Here is a 22686-nt window from a genome sequence, read left to right on the forward strand (position 1 = left end):
CCAGGTGTGTTTCCATTCCATTCTCTAACTAGCTTGAGGTTAGCTTACCATTAAGGGCCTCATTCTGCTTCCCTTGCAGTTATGGAACAGTATTAGCACTTCAACATGAGCTACAGACAGAGCAGGGGACTATTCAGTATGAGTAAGGGTAGCAGAATTATGCCCTTGAAAGTCCTAAGTCCAGCCTAGTGCTTATAGTATAGACCTGGGAGCCAGGAAATCCAAACTCCATTCCTGGCTCTGCTTACAACTTACTTGTAACCAGAGACAAGTCAATGAAACAATAGGCACAGACAGAAGTGCAGCTCTCTAGTCTAACTCATGGCAGGAAGTCAGCTGGAATCATAGGATCCCAGCAAGATAAGCATCCAAATTTCTCTTTAAGGCATTCAGTGTAGGTGCTTGAATCCATATTCACTGTTGGACCAGGAGGATGGATGATCTAGCTCCACTTCAGAGTTGATTCAGGGAGAGAGTGTGTGTCTGCATTATCCATCCCGTAACCCTGCCCTCCTCTCCAATCTTCCGTGCTTTCTCAGGGTGGGAAGGGGGAAGGCAGAGCAGGGAGGTCAGTTCTGGGGTTTCCCCAGCCATGCTGGAGTATGTGTGAAGGGTGTGGATTGAAACCCCCCAACCTCAGTTGTGGGGGGAGGGGGGACTCCAATCCACTCACCCCACCCTCCAGCACTGGCTGGACAATCCCCAGAACAAGCTCCCTTCCCCACCTCCCATTCTGAAAATAGTGCCAGAAGCAGTAGTGGGCTACATTAGCTAAACCCTGCCTCCCAGCAAGGACAGACAATTTACTGAGGGCCCTCCACTTCGGACCACCTTCATCTAAACCCTCACATAATGAGGGTACATATTTTCACTGGATCTGGCCCTTTTAAAGCACTCTGGAGCCGTGCCTTTTTGTTTGGTCGTGACCGTACAGCACTTTCAGGGGCCAGATCGGGTAAAAATTGTCACTTCTATCTGCACCCATGTGTCTCTGCTTCCCCATCTGGAAGGGCAGGAGATAATACTACCCAACTCCAAAGAAAGGAAGACAATCCACCAATGTTTGCCAAGTGCTTTGAAGTTGCTGGCTGGACAGCAGAATATATGTGCAAAGAATTAACTCCATTCTTGTTCTGGTTTTGTCAACCCTTTGGAACCTTACAGTTGAGCAGTACAGGACTCAGAAGTTGGGGACCAGTGCTCATATTTTGTTTCCATGGCAGCAACATTTTAACTCAGAATTATGGTCTTGGGTTTTTCACTATAAAAGCAGGCAGAATAGCAGAAGGAGGTGAGCACTAATGTTTCAATATTCACACACAGGCACACAGTGATAACCTACCAGCTGGCCAAATGAAAGCCTCAGCCCCTTATGTTTGTAGGCACCCACAAGATCCAGCCAGGCAGTTTCTAAAAGTCCTACAGGCAAATACCTTTGGAACATCCTCATGCCTCATGTGCCAGTAGCACAGCTCGTGAGTTTGATTCCACTGTATGCTATGGCTGATTTTCCACAAACAATCCCTCAAGATTTCCCACTGGAAACTCAGTCATCATCACACAACCCACATTAGCCACCCTGGAGACACAGAAAAGGCTTCCCTCCATTAAGCTATGTAAGCCCTGGAAGGTACTTTACACCTTATGATACCCTATTTACCAGTGGCAACACATAGGGGATGGATGTGCACTCCCTGAGTGCTGGTGAACCCCCTGCTTAGGCGATGGGTGAGGGAGCAGGCAGGAGCGCTGGTGCCCCCCTGCAAGCACCAGCTGGGGAGCGTGAGCACTGGATGTAGTATATAGTTATAATTTTCCATGTCTAGAATCTAATTTTTGGAGGGTTGTCTTAAATTCATCCCCCTCCCCAGTGCTGTAGGAGGGAAAGCAGCAGTGGGGGGGGGGAGTGCAGCAGGGAGCAAGGGGGAATAAGTGGCCTGGCCCCTGCCCTTTGCCCCCCACCACTTGCCCCCCAGCTGCCTGCCCCCCGTCCAATGCTTGCCCTCCCCTGCCACCTGTACCCTGCTCTCTCTGCGTCCCCATCCTGCAACTACCACTGCTGCTGTGTGGCCAGACAAGGTCTGAGTTACTTTACACTGTGTGCCCCCAAAAGAATGGGGCCAAAGTCATGTCTGATGGAGGGAGACGGACCAGAGGCTACAAGGGGCAGGTGTAGAGGGGAGGTGGGGTGGAGGGCAGGAGGAAGTGGAGGAAGGTAGCTGTTGTGGCTTTGATTCTGACCCCAAGCCTGGGTCAGGGCTGGAGTCAGAGCCACAGCAGCTCCCCTCCCACCCCTACCCCCACCTTCTATTATAATCCAAGCCAAAGGGCTTTTCCCCCATGTTGAATGAGGGAAAAAAAACTCATCTTGGATTGAAGTAAATATGGTTTACATCTTAGCCTGCAACTTCCAACCATTGGACAATGGATCATCTATCCCCGCAAAAAAATTGCAAATAAAAAATAACCCCTCACAAATCAGGACAAACAGCTAATAGGCCTGTGCAAGTCGGTAGTGATTCAATCCGGCTTCAGATCCAGCTGCTTTGGATGGCCATGATCCGATCTAGAGCTCCAGACTGGGTTTCTGCTTAAATCCAGCTGAAGCGGCTCCGGAGCTTCAGAGCCACCGCAATCTGGCCATAGGGTATAATGGGGAATCAATGAAATACATATAGCTTTGTTGCATTTGTCTGACTTGGATGAAACTTGCAGGGATTGTAACCTCTGCTGAGAGCATGAAGCCTACCAAGTTTCAAGAAGATCAGTGCAAGGGTTGGGGGGGGGGAACTGTACCCCAAATTCTTGAAAGCCAAACTCATGTCATGTCTATGTGTTACAACACAGGGGGGTCAAAACCGCAGGACTGGTAGCTCTTACTAGGGCCACAAAGCCGGCAAGTTTCAAGGAGATCAGTGCAGGGGTTTGGGGGGAACTGCACCCCAAGCTGCAGACAAGCAAAACTCGTGCCATGGGTGACACTGCATGTGTTAAGGCGCAGCGGGGTGACAGCTGTAGGGACGGTGGCCCCTGCTGCAGCCACGACACCTGCCAGCTGTCGAGGAGATCGGTGCAGGGAGGCTCTGGGGCCCTGCACCTCTAGCTGCTGACAGGCAAAACTGTGCAAAGATGTCTCTGTCTTGGGGCAGTTGATTGTCTGTACTGAGTCTTTCCTCTCCTTAGCCTGGTTTTGTAGGTGCTAATTGATGTTTGTTAAGTTATGTAGCAGCTAGGTCCTGTGTATTGAGCTGGGCCTTGAGTCCTTAGGCCCTGAGTGAATCATGATTGATTGATTGGTAACTGGTAACACAGCAGCTTAGCAGCCAGGCCTGCAGCGGTGTCTCCCCTCCCCAGAACAGACACAGTCAGTCCCACAAACACCCACGGAACGAGTTTTGCTTGTCCATAGTTTGAGGGGCAGTTTCCCCCAAACCCCTGCACTGATTTTCTTGAAGCCTGGCAGGCTTTGTGGCCTCAGTAAGAGCTACCAGCCCTGCAGTTTTGACCCCCCTGTGTTGTAACACGTAGACGTGACAGGAGTTTTGCTTTCAACAATTTGGAGTACAGCTGCCCCAAAACCATGCACCGATCTTCTTGAAACTAGGCAGGCTTGGTGGCCTCAGTAAGAGCTACCACCTCTGCAGTTTTCACTCTGCTATGTTGTAACGCCTAGATATGACATGAGTTTTGCTTTCAAGAATTTGGGGTGCCATTTCCCCCAAACCCCTGCACCGATCATCTTGAAACTTGGCAGGCTTCAATGCTTACTGCAGAGTCAACCATCTCTGAAAATTTCATCGAAATTGGATGAAAAACAACAAAGTTACAGATATTTTATTGTTTCCCCATTATACCCTATGGCCAGATCTCCAAGGTGGCTCCGAAGCTCTTTGGTAAGCCGAGCGAGGAGGTGCTGTGACCCGGATGTGCTTCTTAGATCCCAAAGCATCCAAAGCATCTCCTGATCCGCAGCTCTGTCCGAAGCCTCGCACAGCCCTAACAGCTAAAGCCACAACATTTTTCATGGAACTGAACATTTGCAATATTTTACTTTGGAAATTCAGACACATGCTAGCTACAGAAAGGTTTTGCTACTTGTAGAATTAAGTATGTTCACTAGGGTCCCTGCCTGGCTTCCAGACTACACAGCAGGGAACCCAGTGAACTAGGCAGACTGCTGACCAAGTGGGCAGCCCAGGGAGATGACCAAGTAGAAAGCCTGGGAGCCATGTAGTCCACCAGCAGGAAGGACAAATCCCAGGAAGGAAGCAAGCAGGGCCAATCAACCCACCTGCCTTCAACAAAGTCAAAAGAATCAGCACATTCCTGTAAACTGTTTTGATTCCACTGAATCAGCATTTTCGACTGGATAATTTTTACCTAGTTCTACTAGTCAAGAAACAAAATGACAGCAGAGCTGTGATTTAGCACATTAGGGAAAACAAGAGGGAGATCACATAACTCCTTATAACCAAAATCTTTGTGTCAGATTTGCTGCTTCAGGAACATAAGGAAATCTGTGCTGTTCGCTGATCAGAAACCTTCTACAGAGCTTTCTAATCAGCTAGAAGTTACATTTGTAACTGACATTCCCTAAATCCCTCCATCCCTAAAGATACAGTACAAATACTTAATGGTTACCTAAAATTCTAAGTAGACAGAGCATTGTAAGGCCTCTGATAGGTGTCAGATTTTTTTTTTACCTGTCGTGAGCTAGATTTTTAGGAAAAGACAAGCCAAGACAGATATGTGAACAATTGAGGCCTATTAATATCAATCAGCTTTGGGACTTTCAGCACCCCATTCTTTATGAACTAGTATTCAGAAATCAGTAGTCAGCTCCAACTGTTCAAAAGTCAGGCCCTCAAAAACATGAATTTTGGGGGGTTGATCCAGTTACCATATACTTTTGTTGCATTTTCAACACAGCAAGAATAGGCAGAGGCTTTCTTTTTTTTCCAACGGAAGCTACATTTTAAAATAAATCACAATTCCAGGGGCTTTATGCAAAACACCAACTATTACAAGACTCATGGCAAATTTGCAAGAGTTGTTCATTCACAAATTAACTTCACCTAGCTATAAAGGGGAATATGGCAGCTATCTGACAATATATTAGACAACAATTTAAGGGAAACAAAGAGGGGATTTTAGGCACACTGAACATAACTGCCCAAGCTAGTAGTCAGGGACTTGGAAACAGGTATAATATACCTGTTGTCATGAAAAATGACAGAGGCTCTTTAATAAAAGCCAGCTTGGTCAGGACCTCAGTTTTTACATGTCATCTGAAAGGCAGTGCCTCCAGCAGCACAGTACCCGGGTACACCAGCTAAAGGATTTTAGCTTAGTGCCAACTCAGAGAGAAAAGCATCAAACACTGAATCACACACACCACTGTTTTTGGCTCCCTAGACACCTGATTCTCCATTCCACTTACATGGGGACAAGGTAAGTGTAAAATACTGTCATTCTGATCTGTTCACATTTTACGTATGTAAATGGCTACTGCGATGTGAGGCAGTGGAGAATCAGTGTATAGGTTTCCTTAGGACAGGGATGGCCAACATATGGTGGGGGTACCACAAATGACATACATAGCCTATGTGTGTGTGGCACACAGCAGATTGGGGAAGGGACAGGCAGCACAGCAGTAGACAGGGCAGGAAGCAAAAAAATCAAAGCAGAAACTCAGGCAGGGAATACAAGGAAGGGAGCAGAAAACAGAGCAGCAGATCAGGCAGGAAGCATAAAATACAGTTGTGGCACACCTGCCAAAAAGGCTGCCCCTGCTGCCTTACGATGACCCACCCACATATTAGCCAAGGCTAACCTGATGTAGCCTGTGAATCAGTCAAGCTCACAGCCCAAGTTATTGCAGCTGAAAGTAGCCCTATAAAATTATTATTTAAATAGCACCAAAGTGTGCTATGGACTTTACAGGAACATTAAAAAGGCAAGGTCCCTGCCCTGAGAAACTTAACATCTAAGAGCGAAGCACTAGATCCTTAGCAAGTGACCATAACCCTATTGACTCCAAAGCAGCCACAATGCTTAGAACCTGCTAAAAATCTGGCTCTAAGTATATAAGGATAAGTGTGTATACAACTTTTTGCATAACTTGGGCTGATCTTACACCATTGAAATCAACTGGAAATGTATCACAGACTGCCCTGAGAGTCCAAAATGCCAGCGTCTTTCACAGAGAGGAGAAAGCAACTGGTGGGTAACAAAAAGCCAAAATAACTCAGCAATGAACTGCATAACATATTTTGCTACTTCCATAGGCTTTCCATTGATTTTTTTAATGGCACACTCGTTCTGACTCTCACTGTCATATCTATAATATTGACCTGTGAGCAAGGGGAGGCTGTGGGTTTTATGGGCCACCTGGAAAGAGGGACTCAAAGGACAAATTAAATACATGGTTTCTGACCCTCGAAGCACATCCATGTGGATGGGCCTTGCTGCCTTCATGAAGCCTCAGTGAAGTCAACAGACCTCCTGGCTGGTGCAGAGATCCTCCCACATTAATCTTTTAATACAGTGGAGCTCAACCTTTTGGAGCAGTGGGCTGCGTGCCTGCAACCTGGCTGCCTTGTAGCCACCATTCTCTGCCAGAAGAAGAAAGGGGAGGAGAGGGGAGGGGGGTAGCTGCCTACTCAAAGGGAGGCCTGTAGGAAGGGAGAGGACCTTACCTCTGGCTGCAGAGGGGATCAGCAGCATGGCACAGGGCAGAGAAGGGGATGCACAGAGCTGAGCTGCTTGCCACTGATCCCCCAGTGCCACTAAGTAGATTCAGCCTATAGTCTAAGCACCACTGTTATAACAGGATTCTGACCATCTTTTGTAAAGTGCACATGGAGCCTCTAGCATGACACCACCTAACACAATGTTTGTTGTCATTATTAAGCCACAGCTACTTCCAGTATTTCAGGTTACAATGAAAACATCCCACTTCAGAAACTTAACACTTTTTTTCCCCTCCACCCTCCTCAAGTTAAGTGTGGCCCAGAATTTTGGGTGTGTCCAAAAGAGTTTTTACAAGTTTTAAACCCAAAGCTCAGAATTTATCCTTGCAAAAAAAACAAAAATAAAAACACACACACAACAACCACCACCACCCCCGGAACAGCTTTTTTAAAATAAACCATCTCCTGCAGCATCTGCCACCCAGCAGTTGCAGCCTTGTGCTCGTACATAAGAATCCAGAAACAAAAGGGACTAAGTGAAGAACTGAGAAACTCTCTGTCCCGCTTTTCACTGCACGTGTGGGCCTGATTCAAAGGTCCCATCAAAGGTGAGCAATGAGGTTCTTTATAACCAACAACCCTCAAGGCTCTTACACAAATGGCAGTGGGGGCTGGATGGGGTTCCAGGTGTACTTTGTGCTTAGACTTAGGCGATTGCACAAAATTACCTCTATCTACACTCCAAGGCTTCTGCTGGCAGAAGTCCCAATGGAAGACAATGGCTACCACAGGGAAGCCTCCAAAGCATGTGCACATTCTCAAGACTTCCAACAGCTCTGGATAGTTTCACTTCACTAGTTAGTAGGGTGCAAAGTGGACCCTAGGAGGGCATCAGCTACTGAAGGGGCTGTGGCAGGTGGCAGAGGGCATGGGCATGTTTACATGCACCATTTGACAGCTATCAGTAAAAAGTAGGGATCCTGCCATACTGGAGCAGGTTTGAGTGTGGACATGCTCATAGCTCAGCCAGCAAACCTACATAATGCAAACCAGGCCTAAAAAGCTTGTCAGCTCACCAACAAACCAGCACAACTCAGACATCTATACTGACGGTATGCAAAACTGGCCTAGAAATGTCTGACTGGCTTCTAGTCTTAGAGCAAGAGGTTCATTTTCATCACTAAGTTTAATGGCAAAGAGAACAGTGTATTGTACTGTTCTTGGATAAAAGGAATGATCACCATTCCCCTTCTGGGTTTCAAAGTCCTCAACTTCATGATTAGCAGTTTAATCCACTTCTTAAAAGTAAATTAGATATACAACTGTGGCTGTAATTACATCATTCATTTATAAGGTTCTCTTCATCCAGAAATCATATTCTCTCTCTCTTTCTCTCTCACACACACACAAAACTTCTTCCATTGCTGCAGTACACCAGTAAAATATGACATTTCTTAGCAGCATGCAGCAAAACTACAAAATATTCTGTGGGGGTAATTTTTAGATAAGAGAAAATATTTAATTACCCATATTGGAACCAGGGTAAGAAAGACCTGTTGGCTTGCAAAAAGTGCCATGCAATCTTTAATGACTCAGGCGTTAGGGTCTAAATCTCGTTGATATACTTCCATAACAAGTGTGGTGCAACAGAGTTAGGCAAAAGAGTACTTCCCACTTAATTAAAACCACCAATTTTTGCATCGCCCACACCTTCCTTACAGTTGTACCATCCAGACAATGCCTAGGCTTGTCCTTGCTTGGTGTAGGAAAGCTGTTGTGATCTAAACCCAAAGCACAGGCTGGGAAGAGGCTGTCAAGCACGATAATTCCCAAGAAACCATGACCCAGTTTCCATACACATCTCTCTAAGCATCAAGGGAGAAGAGGGCAGAATTTTCTTCAAATGTCTTCCAAATCCTTTCTTAACTTCATAGAATTTAACTACAGAGTTGTACTGAAACATTCTTTAAAAATTATTTCATTCTGTAGCAAGGGTATTTGTCCTTCATCAGGTCCTTCTGACCTAAAAAGTCTTTGGCTATCCCCCCGATACAAGGATGATTTCTGCTGGGGGGTGGGAATTTTTGGTGGGTTTTAAGATGGCTGAGGAGTTCAATCCATGCTCTGCAAGCTTTTCCACAGATATAACAGGTGGTGCCTTGCTGGGGGCACAGCTGTTGGCCAGCTTCCCTTCCTCCTCTGCCGTTTCTCAGCTTCCTGAGCAAGACAGTTCTCTTCAAAGTGGGCTGTGGCTTGATGGGTGGCGCTGTGCCATTGAGACCTCTTACCAGCCAGCACTTCCCAGTTTGTAAGGTATGCCTTGCAGCACTTCTTCTGTCCTCCATGGGTCCTTTTACCATGACTGAATTGAGAGAAGAGGACTTGCTTCGGGAGACAAGTGTCAGCCATCTGCACACAGTGGCCAGCTCAGTGGAGTTGATGTTTCATGATCTTTGCCTCAGTGCAGGTTATGTTAGCTGCATGGAGGATGCTGGCATTGGTGCAATGGTCTTCCCATCTAATGCAAAGGATCTTCCTAAGGCAACAGTGATGGAACCATTCCAAATACTTAAGATGGTTTCAATGTCACCCATGTCTAACACCCCTAGAGAAGCATGAAGATAACTGCTGCATTGCAGACCAGGATCTTAGTTTCCATTTGCAGATCTTGGTCTGTAAAGACATGGAGAAGCAACTTTCTGAAGGATATACTGGCACAGTAAATCCTCTGTTTGATTTCTACGTCAAGACTGACTGACTGGGAGAGGTGGCTGCCAAGGCATGGGAAATGCTTGACATTGTCCAGGGGTTTTCCATCAATTGTAATTTGTGGGATTCGGGGAGCACCTTGTGCTGGGGAAGGCTGATGGAGCTCCTTGGTATTCCCAACATTAAAAACGGAAGTCCTGATAGACACCTGAAAAAAGGTCAAGGGTGGACTGCAGATTGGTCTCAGTGTGAACGAAGATAATAAATCACTAGTGTGCTGAAAGTCAGTCATGCCAGTCTTGGCAACTTTGGTTCTGTTGTGAAGGTGCCACAGGTTAAAAAGCTGACCATCCATTTGATACTCAACCCCAGTTCCAGGAAGATGGCAGTCAGACATGAGGATCAAAATCACAGCAACATAAATGGAGAAAAGAGTTGGGGGGGATCATGCAGCCCTGACTGACACCAGTACAGAGTGTAAATGAGTTTGTCTATGATCCATTGCAAAGGACTATGGCAGTCATCCCACCATGGAGTAGCCTGAGGATGCTGATGAACTTCAGTGGACAATCAAACCTAGTCAGCACCTTCCATAAGGCTTCACAACTGATGAAGTTGAAGGCCTTGATTAGGTCAATGAATGCCATAAACAGCTCCTAGTATTGCTCTCTACCCTTCTCCTAGATCTGTCATGCAACAAAAATCATGTCGGTGGTACCCCATGATGGCCTAAAACCACACTGGGATTCCAGAAGGACATCTTCGGCAAGGGGAAGGAGGCGATTCAGAAGGATGCAAGTAAGAATTTTCCCAGCAATGGAGAAGAAGGCATAGGAGAGCTGTTGTGATCTAAACCCAAAGCACTGGGAAGAGGCTGTCAAGCATGATAATTCCCAAGAACCCACGACCCAGTTTCCACACACATCTCTTAACATCAAGAGAGAAGGGGAAAGAAGGCAAAATTTTCTTCCAACATCTTCCAAACTCTTTCTTAACTTCACAGAATATAACTGAAAAGTTGTATTGAAACATTCCTTAAAATGTATTTCATTCACTAGCAAGGTTATTTGTCCTTCTTCAGGTCCTTCTGACCTGGAGAGTAGAGAGCCATCAACAACCAATCCAAATGATTTTTCCCTTTCTTCTCCAACCCCCACTCCTGAACAAATCATTTTCAGGATGTGCTGATGGTACCCTCTAGCTCAGGGGCAGGCAAAATGCAGCCACCAGGCCATTCTATCCAGCCCGCGGGACCCCTAAAATGTTTAGAAAATTAATATTTATCTGCCCCTGGCTGCCTGTGAAGCGGCCCTCGATGGCTTGCCCTCCACCCGAAATAATTGCCTGCCCCTGCTCTAGCTCAACATGTAAACCAAATCATCTTCAAATACTTAGGAAAAGCAAACTGGGGATCAGAACTCCAAATTGCAAAGGCACAACCTGTTGAAACAAACTGATGCACAAAATTCTAAGAAGTTATTCTTGAATTTTGTATAAAAGTCTGCACAAACACTTGCACCTAAATTCAAAATAAATCCTTCATCTCAACCATAAGCCACATTCTTTCTTCCATAGGTTGAACCTACACCTTTAGATCTTACCTATATCTTTGCAGTGGCAGGTCCCAGTGAGGGCAGGGCAGATCATGTAACCCAAGTTCTCAGGCCCACTTTGGATCCAGAAGTTTGCCAGTGAGGCTGCTCAAATCTCAGCCAAAACCCCTACTCTTGAGCATTTGGTCTCTAAAAGGTCCAAGAGTAGCTGCTGGGGACAAGCCTGGAACAGGCTGAGGGGTGAATTTCCAGACCAGCAGTACATCAGTGGACATGGTCCGCTGATGCTGAGCCCTGTCCTCCTTGGTCTCTGCAACTGCAACAGTACAGAAAAGCCCTTAGTCAACACATAACACTTGCTCTTTTTGTTAGCTACTGAATGCACGGGCAGGAATTCCAGAGTCTAGCAAGTGCTGTGACTACAAGATGAATAAAACTGGTGGTTACATATTACAATAACAATTCTGAATGTTTTAAGGACCTTCTAGTAGAATGGGAGAGATGCACTCAAAATCTCTCCCAAAATTTCAGCTGTCACCCCTAATATAAACTAAAACCTCAAAATCAGAATCTTTCTAAGGGATTCTGAACTATCACAGTTAGCTATCTCTGAATCATCATAAGGAACTCAAATCCAAATGTAAAATCTTTGCCTAGCTTCCAAACTGCATAGTGATCTTGTTTACCACCATCATCATCTAGAGCACAGGTCGGCAACCTATGGCATGCAACATGATTTTGATTGGCATGCAGACTGCCTCCCGCCCCTCAGGGTGGGAACAGCCACACTCAGATCCCGCGCACAGATCCAGGAGCATGTGTCTGGCTCTAGCCTGGGAAGAGCCTTGCACCACTGCCAACCCTAGCCCAGTAAGAGCCCGGCACAGGCCCCAGCCTCATCCCAGTGCCAGCATCAGAACCAGCCCCAGCCCCAGCCCCAGCCGGATGCCGCTGCCAGCCTCAGCTCTGTGTGGGCCCCATCCTGGTGCTGCCAACAGCCACAGCCTCATCCCAGCACTGCTGATGGCCCCAGCTGCAGCTGGATGCTGCCACCAGACTCAGACCTGCTCAGGCCCCAGCCCAGCACCACCGCTGGCCCCAGCCCCATCCTGGCACTGCCAACAGCCCCTGGCGCAGCTGGGTGCCACTGCCAGCCCCAGCCCTAAATGGGCCCCAGCCAGGCATCGCTGCCAGCCTCAACCCTGCTTGGCCCCCAGCCCCAGCCTGTCACCACCACTGGCCCCAGCCCCATCCCAGCACAACCAATGGCCCCGGGTACAGCCAAGCACCGCCACCGGCCTCAGCCCTGCACAGGCCCCAGCCCCAGCCTGGTGCCACCGATGGCCGCCAAACTGGTAGGATCTGAATTTTAATTTAATTTTAAATGAAGCTTCTTAAATATTTTAAAAACCTTATTTATTTTACATACAACAATAGTTTAATTATATATAGAGAGAGTCCTTATAACACTAATATGCAGTGCGTCCTGCTATGTACCACCCCCCCAGTTTTGTTTTTCTAAATGCAGGCACTCCGGCACCTTCCAAGGTAGACACTGTGGGTTTTTTGGCACTCTAGCCAAAAAATGTTGCCTATCCCTGATCTAGAGACTTCATGAGGCTGAACAACCTCCGTCATGGTTTGTAAGTTTCTGCCGAGTGCTGGAGCTTCCCATGTTAACCTGAAACCCAAGTCACCAAATAACCATAAGAACAAATCTCCTTATGGCTATTTCCTTTCCCCACCAGAAACCAAGGAACCTTTGGAAATCTTAGAGACGCAGTTCACTCATACACAATTTCTGGCCAGATAAAGGTTTGAATAAAACTTTAGATCAGTCTTTTGTAGGCTGCTTCATTTCTTCCAGTTCTTGCACCTTTTAGGGTTCCTGCTTTTGAACCTCCCCCAGCCCCCTTTTATACATTGTGCTCACATGGAAAGCCAGGGGAAGCCAGGGATGGAAATTATTTTCAAGAGGTCTTATAACTACACAAAACTGTGGGAAATAATTACTTGAGGTATGGACAAACATGCATTTGTAGAAGCTGCAAAATGGGAGACAGAGCTGCTCAGGAGCAAACAGAAGCAGTTCTGCTGTAACTGCTGTGTCTGTATAAGCTTCTGGTAATGCAAGTGAGTCAAACTGTCCTAATTTTGATCCTGGATGAAGCAGGTTTAAGGGTGGAACAATTTTGCTACAATTGTCCTAGATATTCACCCCTAAAGGAGGTCTGGTTGCAGAGGTATTCACTAGGCCCACATTAAAAATTTAAGACCTGTTCCAGGATGCATCAGATTCGAAGTCAAACCTGGATGGCAAACTTTATCTGGACCAGGATCTTCTTTGGTCCTGGTCAGGAACCTCAAGAAAATGTCTCCAGAACAATAATGCTTACTTGTCAGAAATGCAAAGGGTCATTCTGGCAGCCCTACAACTGAGACCTGCAGATCCATCTCCAAGGACAGGATGAATTTATAGCATGTATAGTATTGTCAGAGGGATAAACATCCCTCAGTGAAATAAACTTCTGATTTTCTGACCTGCAGTTACTCCTTCTCTGCTCCCAGAGTCTTCAAACCATCACACTGCCATTGACTGAGTAGCGCAAAAGCAGAGAAATACATTTTAAATGACCTGTCCCCTCTCCTCTCCCTGCACCCATCACTCTCACTGGGATTCTGGCTGACAGCAGCTCTCTCTCAAATTCCCTCTTTCAAAACCAGTTCCCTTTGATCACACATTACAACAGCTGAAGCACTGTTTAAATGCAAGTGAAGAACAAAGTGATTCGTTAAATATGTAATAAACTTCATCTCTTACCTGTCAGGCACCCCGCGAGAGCAGAGGGAGGCATGGGGTAGAAGAGAGCAAAAAGATTAGGAGGGGCAGCAGGCAGCTCTGAAAGGATATGGATTGCACACCATTTTGATGCACCAGTTCCGGGGGCTGGTGGTCTGTTTCAAGCAGAAGAATACCACGGGTGCCAGGTCTGGATAGGGCTCATCAGGGTCCGGTGGGGAGTTGAAATCCTCATCGTTACCCAGCTCTGGGGATGATGGAGGCTCCTCCAGAGGTGTCTGCTGCTCAGAAACTCCCAGATCCATGGGCTCCAAAGGGTAAAGGGTGGAGGTGTGAGGGGGCTGAGCGCCCAGGTTCCAGGTGGAGGAGGGGTGGGAGATGTATTCGGCCATGTTGGCACAAAATGAGAACCGCTAGGGAGAAGGAAAAGAACAAACACCCATGAGGAATCAGCAACACTTACAGTGTGATTTTGTTTTTAAAGCGAACATAGAAAAAGCATTTGGCACTGGGTTGGCAGCCCTGCATAGGTTCTGCATACTTAAGGTCAGAGGCATTGTAGGCAGAACTCAGTTAAAGTGTATGACAGTCTGATGGTATAATATGGCCTTTCATTGTCGGGACAGAGGCAGTATGCATAGCAGCACTGCAAACTTCTGCCCACCTGGCCCCTGACCTGGGAAGGCTGCCTCCCCCTAGCCCTCTCCAAGCTTGGCTAGTGAGGACTCCACCTTTTGAAGCTTTCCTGCCCCACAGCTTTGCCTCCTGCCCCTGTCTGTCTAAAATGCAGGTACCAAAATTATCTTTCCCAGTGGCGGTTTAAGCTGGGTTGCCTCTGCCTGTGAGCCACTGTGTTAGTACTACACAACACTGAACACAGAGTTAAGAAAAAAAAAATGAGGCTCTGCATTGCACAGCCCCCCCGTCAGCATCTGAGACCTGGTATCCTGTTGAATTTCCCTCTGCAGCCTTTCTGCTCAGCCAACTACAGCCCTTCCACCTTCTCCTCTCTCAGATGCCTCCTCCCCTCTTTCTATGTTGCCTCCTACACTACATTCCCTACACTAATTCTCTCCCCACATTCAGATCCTCCCCCTCCGTCCAAAATCTCTGGTGCTTCACCCATCAGGCATGAGGACAGAGGAATAGGAAGGAATAAGAACAAGCACAAAAGTAATGGTAAATAGACCCACTAAGATGAGCATGTTACTTGCTGAGTAAGGCATGTGAATTCATTAGGGTCACCCACTCACTCTTCAGCCCCTCCTCCCCTTTTTTTCTGTTCAGCCAACTCATCTGCGCTACCACACTGACATGGGAGTGCACAGGGAAAGCATCCTACTTATCTTTGTAAGAAACCCCAGCAGAGTTTAGATACTCAAAAATAAAACAACTAATCATAACTAATAGAGGTGCACCAATAAAGATTTTCTTGGCCAATACTGATTTTCTTGGCTTTATTAATGAGCCATATCAACTGATACTGATTTGATAACCGATTTACAGAAATGCAGCCAGGCAGCATGGAGAGCAGCACCCTGCAGGTAAGTTTGTGGAGGGGAAGGGGAAGAGGGAGGGAAGCAGTGTGGAGGGGACAGATTAATGCCCCCATGGTGAGGGAGGGAGTGGAGCAGGGATGGGAGTCACTGCCCAGTCACGGCGGTGAACAAGATCCGGGGTGGGGGCAGGGGGTGGGACGAAGATGCGGCTAATCCAGGGGATCAGCAACCCAGCTCTTAAAAACGGCAGCAGGGATGCTTGAACTAATAAAACTCTTTTGATGAGCTTTACTTCAAGTGCCGCCACCACTAGTTTTAAGGGTGGGGGTGCTTTTAACGGGAGCAGAGCCACGTGGGATGAAGACGGATGTGGGCTGCTTACTGTGGGCTCGGGGCTCTCCACTCTGCTGCCTTTGCCCTGGAAGGCCCATGTTGGCTGCACATCCCTTGCCTCCCGCTAGCAGCAGGAGGCACAACTTGCCACCCCACCACTACCAGGCAGGCAGGGGATATGTGCCCAACGCAGAGCCCCCGGGGCACAGGCAACATACCAGAGAGCCCCAAGTTCACAGCAGGCAGCCCACATCTGCCCCACACAGAAATCTGGGGGCGGGTACACACAGCAGTGGGGATTCACCCCTCCCCATTCCTCCCCTATGCCCCCTGTGACTCTGTCCTGCTCCCTGCCCCCAGTCCCATTCACTGCCCTAGTTGGGCAGCATCTGCAGCCCCAGCCCCTGCCCTACTCCCTCCCTCACCATCAGGACCTCAGTCTACACCCCCCATGCCCTTTCCCCTTCACAGATTTACCTTCAGGGCACTGCTCTCCACATTGCCTGGCTGTCTTCTTAGCCACATGCATGCGTGCAGCTGCACGCATGCACATGGCATCCTTGGGCCCTGTCCAGATGGCATATTATATTTATCAGTGATATTATCAGCTACACCAGCCAAAAAAGCCAATAGCCAATAATGTTAATTTTTCTTTTATCAGTGCTGATCTGATATGGCACTGATATATTGGTGCACCTCTAATAACTAAGTTTGGAGTGACAGGGAAGTTCTCGCATGGCTACTCAGTCCTTAGACCAGCAGTTCCCAACCTTGTGGTTGCAATGACACTTGATAGTGTCGACTGATTATGATGAAAATCACAGGAAAAAAGTAGGAAATGGCAGGGTCCCCTTGCAGGCTGACAAAGTTCCAGCCTGCAAGGGGCAGCTTGGGGTTGGGGAAAGCAGGAAGAGGGTGATCAGGCAGGGGACATCACATGCATGTGCATGTGCACACATACACGTAGCAGCCAGGCAGTATGGAGAGCAGCTCCTGCAACTCTCTGCACATAACTCTATGGGGGGAAGGGCAGATTGAGGCCCCCACAGTGATGGAGGGAGGGAAGAAGGGAGGGAGTGAGGCAAGGCTGAGGGCACTGTCCAGCTGGGCCAGTGCATGGGCAGGAATGTAGGACCCAGCTGGGGAAGCAGGATGGAGCCAAGGGTGGCTCATCCATGAGGCAGTGAAGGGACTAGCTCCCTGCTACTGTGTGCACTCCTGGGGAAGGAGGCATGGGGGGGGCATATGCCCCCCAGATCTGTGCACAAGGTGGGGATCAAATGCAGGCTGCCTGCTGCCAGCTCAGCGCTCCCCACCATACTAACCGCACCCCCTCCCCTGGGGCCTCCACAGCCCAGTGGGCCTGACCCAGTGCAGGAGGGCAGAACAGGGTGGGGAGGGGTGCCACTACCAGGAGCCCCACGCTGGCCACACTGCCATGTCAAGGCACCCCCTGCCCACCCAAAAGCAATGGGGATCACAACTTCGTGCTGCCACCACTGCTGCTGGGGGGCAGGGAGTGCCTTGCCATGGCAAAGAAGCTGGTATGGAGCTCCCAGCAGCAGCACTGAGCCTACCCACACCACTCTACCTTCCTGCACCAGATCCTGCCTGCTAAGCCATGGAGGTCTCCAGGGAAGGGCAACAGGGTGGGGAGACCTGAGCCCAAAGAGGGCAGCCTGCATCCTCCCCCCACCCACGGGCTCTGTTCCGGCCATGCTGCCCACAGAGGGAGGGAGCGTTGATCTTGTCTGCATCACTTTGGGGTTGCAAAAAATTCCCAGTGTTTAAATGGGGTCATGCTGAGGAAAAGATTGGGAAGCACTGCCTTAGGTTTTCTGCTCACAGATACTTGGATGATGGTGCAATCCTCTGAAACTTTGCAACACATGCCATACATCAGAGATGCAATTCATCCTGCTTAGACAGGTTGCTCTTTGAGTGAGGGATGGTCATTTTGTCACCTGTATGTCCATTCCTACCACAACTGGTCTTGATTGGTGATACTGTATTGCAAATAACAAATGGGAATGCAATATTAAGTGCCCATCACTGTAATACCCGGATTGCGTGTATGCTAAAGTAGTGGAAGCATGAGAAAAGTGTGCTATAACAGTTTTTGTTTTTTTTTTAATGATAAAGGGTAGAGGGAGAGCATGGCTGGGCCTTGGAAAAACAAAATAGCATTTGTCACAGTCACAAGAGGTATGACAGAGCCATAAAGAGCATTTAGCCCCTCCACTGGTTGGCCATGCTCAAAGGGAGAGTCCTACTCTGGGAAAACATAGAACTAGACTTCCCTTCAGTAATTCAAGCAAAGGGATGGAGCAAGCTTGAAAGTGCAAAAAATGGCCTGACATGGGAATGTAAGATGAGCATGGTGTTAGACAAAAGGCCCTGAGCTGAAGGGCTACACTGATCACCAAGGGATGGAGTGAGTTATATCTCTTATCCTGCTGCTACCCTTGGTGCTTTTGGAATATGCACAGTATGCAGACTAGCTCAGAAGAATAAAACAGCATTAAAGCACCCAGCCTGCTAGAAATATCCCGTCGTCAGCAGCACAGGACTTAGCAGTCCTCACGATCCAAAACCTGGATCTTATCTCCTTATAATCCTCTGTCTTCATGCTAAAGCTGCAGGTTATCTTTCCCAGACTTGCCAGTTCATTCTTTTCATGAGCAGTTCCTTGATGTAGTGCTACAGCCCCCACACACAACTCTACTGATGCCGTACTAGCTTGACTTGCAGCACCCCCTGCTGCTTCACTGCAGAACCCCCCACCCCTTTACCCACACCATTCAGCCAATGTCATACAGTATACCCTCTGCTATTCCAGTCCCAGACCCCTTCCTGTTCTGCAATGCCCCTCAATCCAGCTTTGCAGCCCCCACTGCTATTCCAGCCTTTAGTCCCTCCTCTCTGCTCACATTTTCATAATACCGCTCTGAAAAGATTTGAAGGCTGAAAAAATAGCAAATACAGAGAGATTTTACAAAGTGGACATAATATCCCCTAGGGACATTGCTGAGATTCCTCAGACTTGGTACACTGAATACCCCCAGCCTCTGAAAAAATATCCTGTCTCTTGCCAACCCACTGGCTTTGGAAAGTTGATTTTGTTTTTTTAATTCCAATAACCAAAAGTGCCAGCACGCTCTTCCCATAAGCGAAAAAGTTATATTTCCACCAATACCAGTCACTTGACTAAATCTTCCAGTAGGTCCACATATTCCTTATCCCCCTTGTTCCTCCTCTCCCTCCACTACTCCTGTCACCCACTCTGATTCAATTTCTCCCTACAGCCTATTAACATGCTGTGCTTCAAACCAGCTTCTATCCCATTAATGACACAGAGAAAAAAGGTTAGTGGGGACAGCTAGGAGGAATGACTTATGATGATGCTTGGAGCAGCCACACTGACGAGGGCATGACAATTCCAAAATGTAACACAGGAAGCATCATAATTAATGCAACAAGATTAATTCCATCAGATTTAATGTTCATGGTCTCTTCACCTCCTCACCACCAGCAGACACAGTTGAGGTATACCAGAATGAGGACTGGGAGCCTGGGAAATAGCTTTCCCTACAGCACTTAGACAAACAGCCTCTGCCCGAGACTACTGACTGGTGGGGGTAAGACACGGTATGGCAATTCCCTGCGGATCAGACCAAAAACACGGAAGTAGCTGCATCATGGGCAGATTACCTGCTGCAATTTGTGCAGCCTGGAATGACTCATTAGCAGTTACACACATGTAGAACCAAAATAATCCCTCTGGGAGCCTCAAAGCTAAATGACTGGCAGCTGCCCTACCGGAGGTCTGAGAAACACTTTTCTTGATTCAGATAATATCTCCCTCCCCCCTGACAAGCCGCTCCAAAGGTCGTGATCACAACACCTCTCACATGTTAAGTAGGGTCAGGCTTGGCACACTTGGTAGAGAGACTGATAGGGGAAATCCAAGTGGTTTGAGTAAGTCAACAGGTTGTGCTCGTTATTTGGACCCAATAGGGATGTACCAGGATAGCATGAGAGGAGAAGTTCTCCTGCTGGAAACCTCTTTTGGATGAAACCAAGGTCTTGACCACTTGTGCAGTGGCCCCCCAACCTGCTTTGGCCCACAAGCACAAATAGCGAGCACATTATACATTTGCTTTGCTCCCCCCATCAACCTGGACCATAGTGACAGCAGTCTGAGCTTTAACTTTTTAATTTCCTGTGGTTACAAGTGATGTCAGCAGGGCTAACCGACATTGGGAGCTGGGGATTGGGGACTGCTGATTTAGAGACATTAAGCACATTTTGCAGAGTAGGGATTAAAATGCTGCTAATTCCAGTATTCTAGCCAAACTCCAGTCCAAATGATGTTACATTCCAGCTCTCTCAAAATTTCTCCTGCAGTTCCAGTTTCTTCCTTTTCCCTGCACTCTCACTGCTGGCTAGTGCAGCTGTAGCAGGCTGGCTAATGCATTTCAACCCAGAAGTTGCCACATATCAATGACTGGGGGGAGAAGAATGAGCTACACACACACACACACACACACACACACACACACACACACACACCCTTTCTCTGAAGCGTGTTGAGAGGTTGCTTCTTTCCTTTCCTTAGAAAGAACAAGGACTAGAAGGTTCTTCCCAACCTCCCCTTTCTATAAGGGTTCATACACCACTGTAAATGGCATAGTATATATAATAAGGTGAAGAAGAAGGCATGCAGACAGACACAGTCCACTGCAATCTGACACTGGCCAGAGAAATCTATACTCAATAAGTCACCCTTTCCACTGAAATCTCACTAACATAACCATTTTGGACCATGCCCTCCATTATGACTCCATTACCTATTATGGATACTATCTACAAATAGGTATTATATATACATTTTCCTGACAGACCCATCCACCTGCATTATACAGTATCTGAATATGGTGCGCAGAGTTGAGATTAGTCTAAAAATCTCTGAACCTTCCAGGGCATTGTTCTTAGCCCCCCCAACTCCAGGAGTCACTTCCAGCCAACCCCCCTGTGGTGCAGCAGGATCTCTGGGTCACAAAAGAGGTCCCAGAAAATCTGCAGAATATGGAGATCGCCAAGTCTAATAGAAATACCATCTGGGCATTACTGTGCCACGTGCTTCAGCTGAAGACCAGGGACAAGGAATGCAAACAGGGTCACTGCCTCCCCAGAAAAATATCAGCAACCTCCCATTGCCCCTTGTCCTATTGCTCCAGGACAACGGTTCTCAACCTTTTAAGACCCAAGGCATCCCTCATTAGACTCAAGATACCCCTTGGAAAGTGCTAACTCTTAGGTTTCACTTGTTTGTTGATGATGGAAAAGTAACAGAGCAATTCTTCTGTTGCAAAGAACTCAGAAAGACCACAACAGATCACAATGTTTCTGATCCTGTGGATTCCTATTTGAAATCTCTGGATTTAATCTTGTGAATCATGTGGGTGTCTGCACACCGAACAGTGCTCATATTGCGTGGCACACCACAGCATCCTTAAAAGGATGTTGCAGTAGCCACATCCTACATGTTGGAGAATCACTGTTCTAGAATATCCCATCATGCTCCTCTGCTGCTGAAGGACACATGACAGACAAATGGCATATAAAAGAATACTGTTTTCTGACAAATGTCTCTACCTACTTTTACCAAGTGCACAGAACTATAGGAAAATTTTCCCTCAAAAATGTTAAATCACTCATGTCTGGGCGGAGTGATGCTGATGATCCTGCACCAACTTTCAAGGAGAAAGAAGGGCATTCATAATCTCTGTTCTCTTTCCTCTCCTCTTCATAGCCTTTACCCAACACAACAGTCTTCTCAGTGCTGTACCCCTCGCCTGCAGCTTCCCATGTGAGTCACTAAAGCCCCTAATAATCAAAGTTTAACCCCTGCTGATGTTTTGTGTCTACTGCTTATCCACTTAAGCAGCTCCCCCACTGCCCCACACTTGTATGCACACACACACACACACACACACAAGCCCAGAAGAAGCTTGTTAGCTTGCTAGCCAGGAGTAAATGCTGGCTTTTGGCTCACCCCTTCCCTATTTTAGAAGCACCTGGTTTTGTTGTTACAAGGCTGGAAGGTGAATTTTGATTCCTCCAGGAGAAGCTGCTCTCAAATGGCAAGAAAAGCTGTAAGCTTAATGAGCAGAGGAAAGTGCCTGGGGAAGAAGAGGAAGTATCAAGACTCAGGAAAAGTGGTGCAAGGATCAGGGGGTTTCTTTGTCATGAAGACCTGTGCCATTCACAGTGGGCATCACTTAGCACAGCCTCTGATGAGACATGCTATCCTTCAGGCCTGCACGATGCAAGGGTGGGTGGTACTGAGATTTCAGGATTGTAAATGCCACGCAAATAACAACAGACCAAGATGATATACTGCAGACACTATTCATCCACTGCTAAGACACCCGGCTCCTCTGTGCCCCTTCTCTCTCAGTAGAAGGTACCCAAGTGAGATTCTCTCTCTCATATATACTGGCCCTTGAGAGCGATGGCCAATGGAAGAGAGGCCAGACAGTATAACCAGAGTCAGAAGTCTATCAAAAAGCCTCTGGAGAGTTGATAAGATTCAGGTAGGCTACTACTCTAAATGGGGAGGGGGCATGTAATGGCAGAGGAGGAAGGAATATGGCCCTTCCTTCTCAGCATGTTGTAACCTTTATCTCTGCCTCAGCATCTCCGGCTAAGGAGAAGTGCTCTTAGGAGATGGCATCACATCCAGAGTCCATTCCAAGAGACTACAGGGAAGCAGGATACAGCTGTAAGTCTCTGTTATGCAATCTCAAGTTTCTCATGTACACCTGTGTGACTCTGCAGCTGCAAAGTTTACTTGCCATCTTCTTATGGGCCACCTCACAACTATCCTTCATGTTAGCATCAGATCCCTCTCCAGGCTGTGCAGCCCCAGGGGGAGGGGTTCTCTGTACCTTGGTAAACTGTTCACATAAGAAACTCTGAAACCTGAGACTGATATAAAGGACCAGATAACATCTCTACTAGTTCCATTTAACAGCTTTGCACTCCTATAGCATTTTATTCAGAATGGGATGTGAATTCTTTACGAACCACTTAGC

The 22686-nt window shown here is 47.5% G+C and overlaps 1 protein-coding gene across 1 annotated transcript in view; it reads right to left on the reverse strand.

Annotated features, from left to right (window-relative positions):
• The window catches only part of CACNA1I (calcium voltage-gated channel subunit alpha1 I), a 254593-nt gene extending 240447 nt beyond the window's left edge, over window positions 1-14146 (reverse strand). The window contains exon 1 of the mRNA XM_090042988.1: window positions 13866-14146. Coding sequence (XP_089899114.1) covers window positions 13866-14146 — 281 coding nt within the window. The remainder of the gene's footprint in view (window positions 1-13865) is intronic.
• Between the last annotated feature and the right edge of the window lie 8540 nt (window positions 14147-22686).

Source organism: Crocodylus siamensis, chromosome 4 (genome assembly GCF_052110815.1).
Source record: "Crocodylus siamensis isolate JL-2025a chromosome 4, ASM5211081v1, whole genome shotgun sequence".
NCBI classification, from domain to species: domain Eukaryota; kingdom Metazoa; phylum Chordata; order Crocodylia; family Crocodylidae; genus Crocodylus; species Crocodylus siamensis.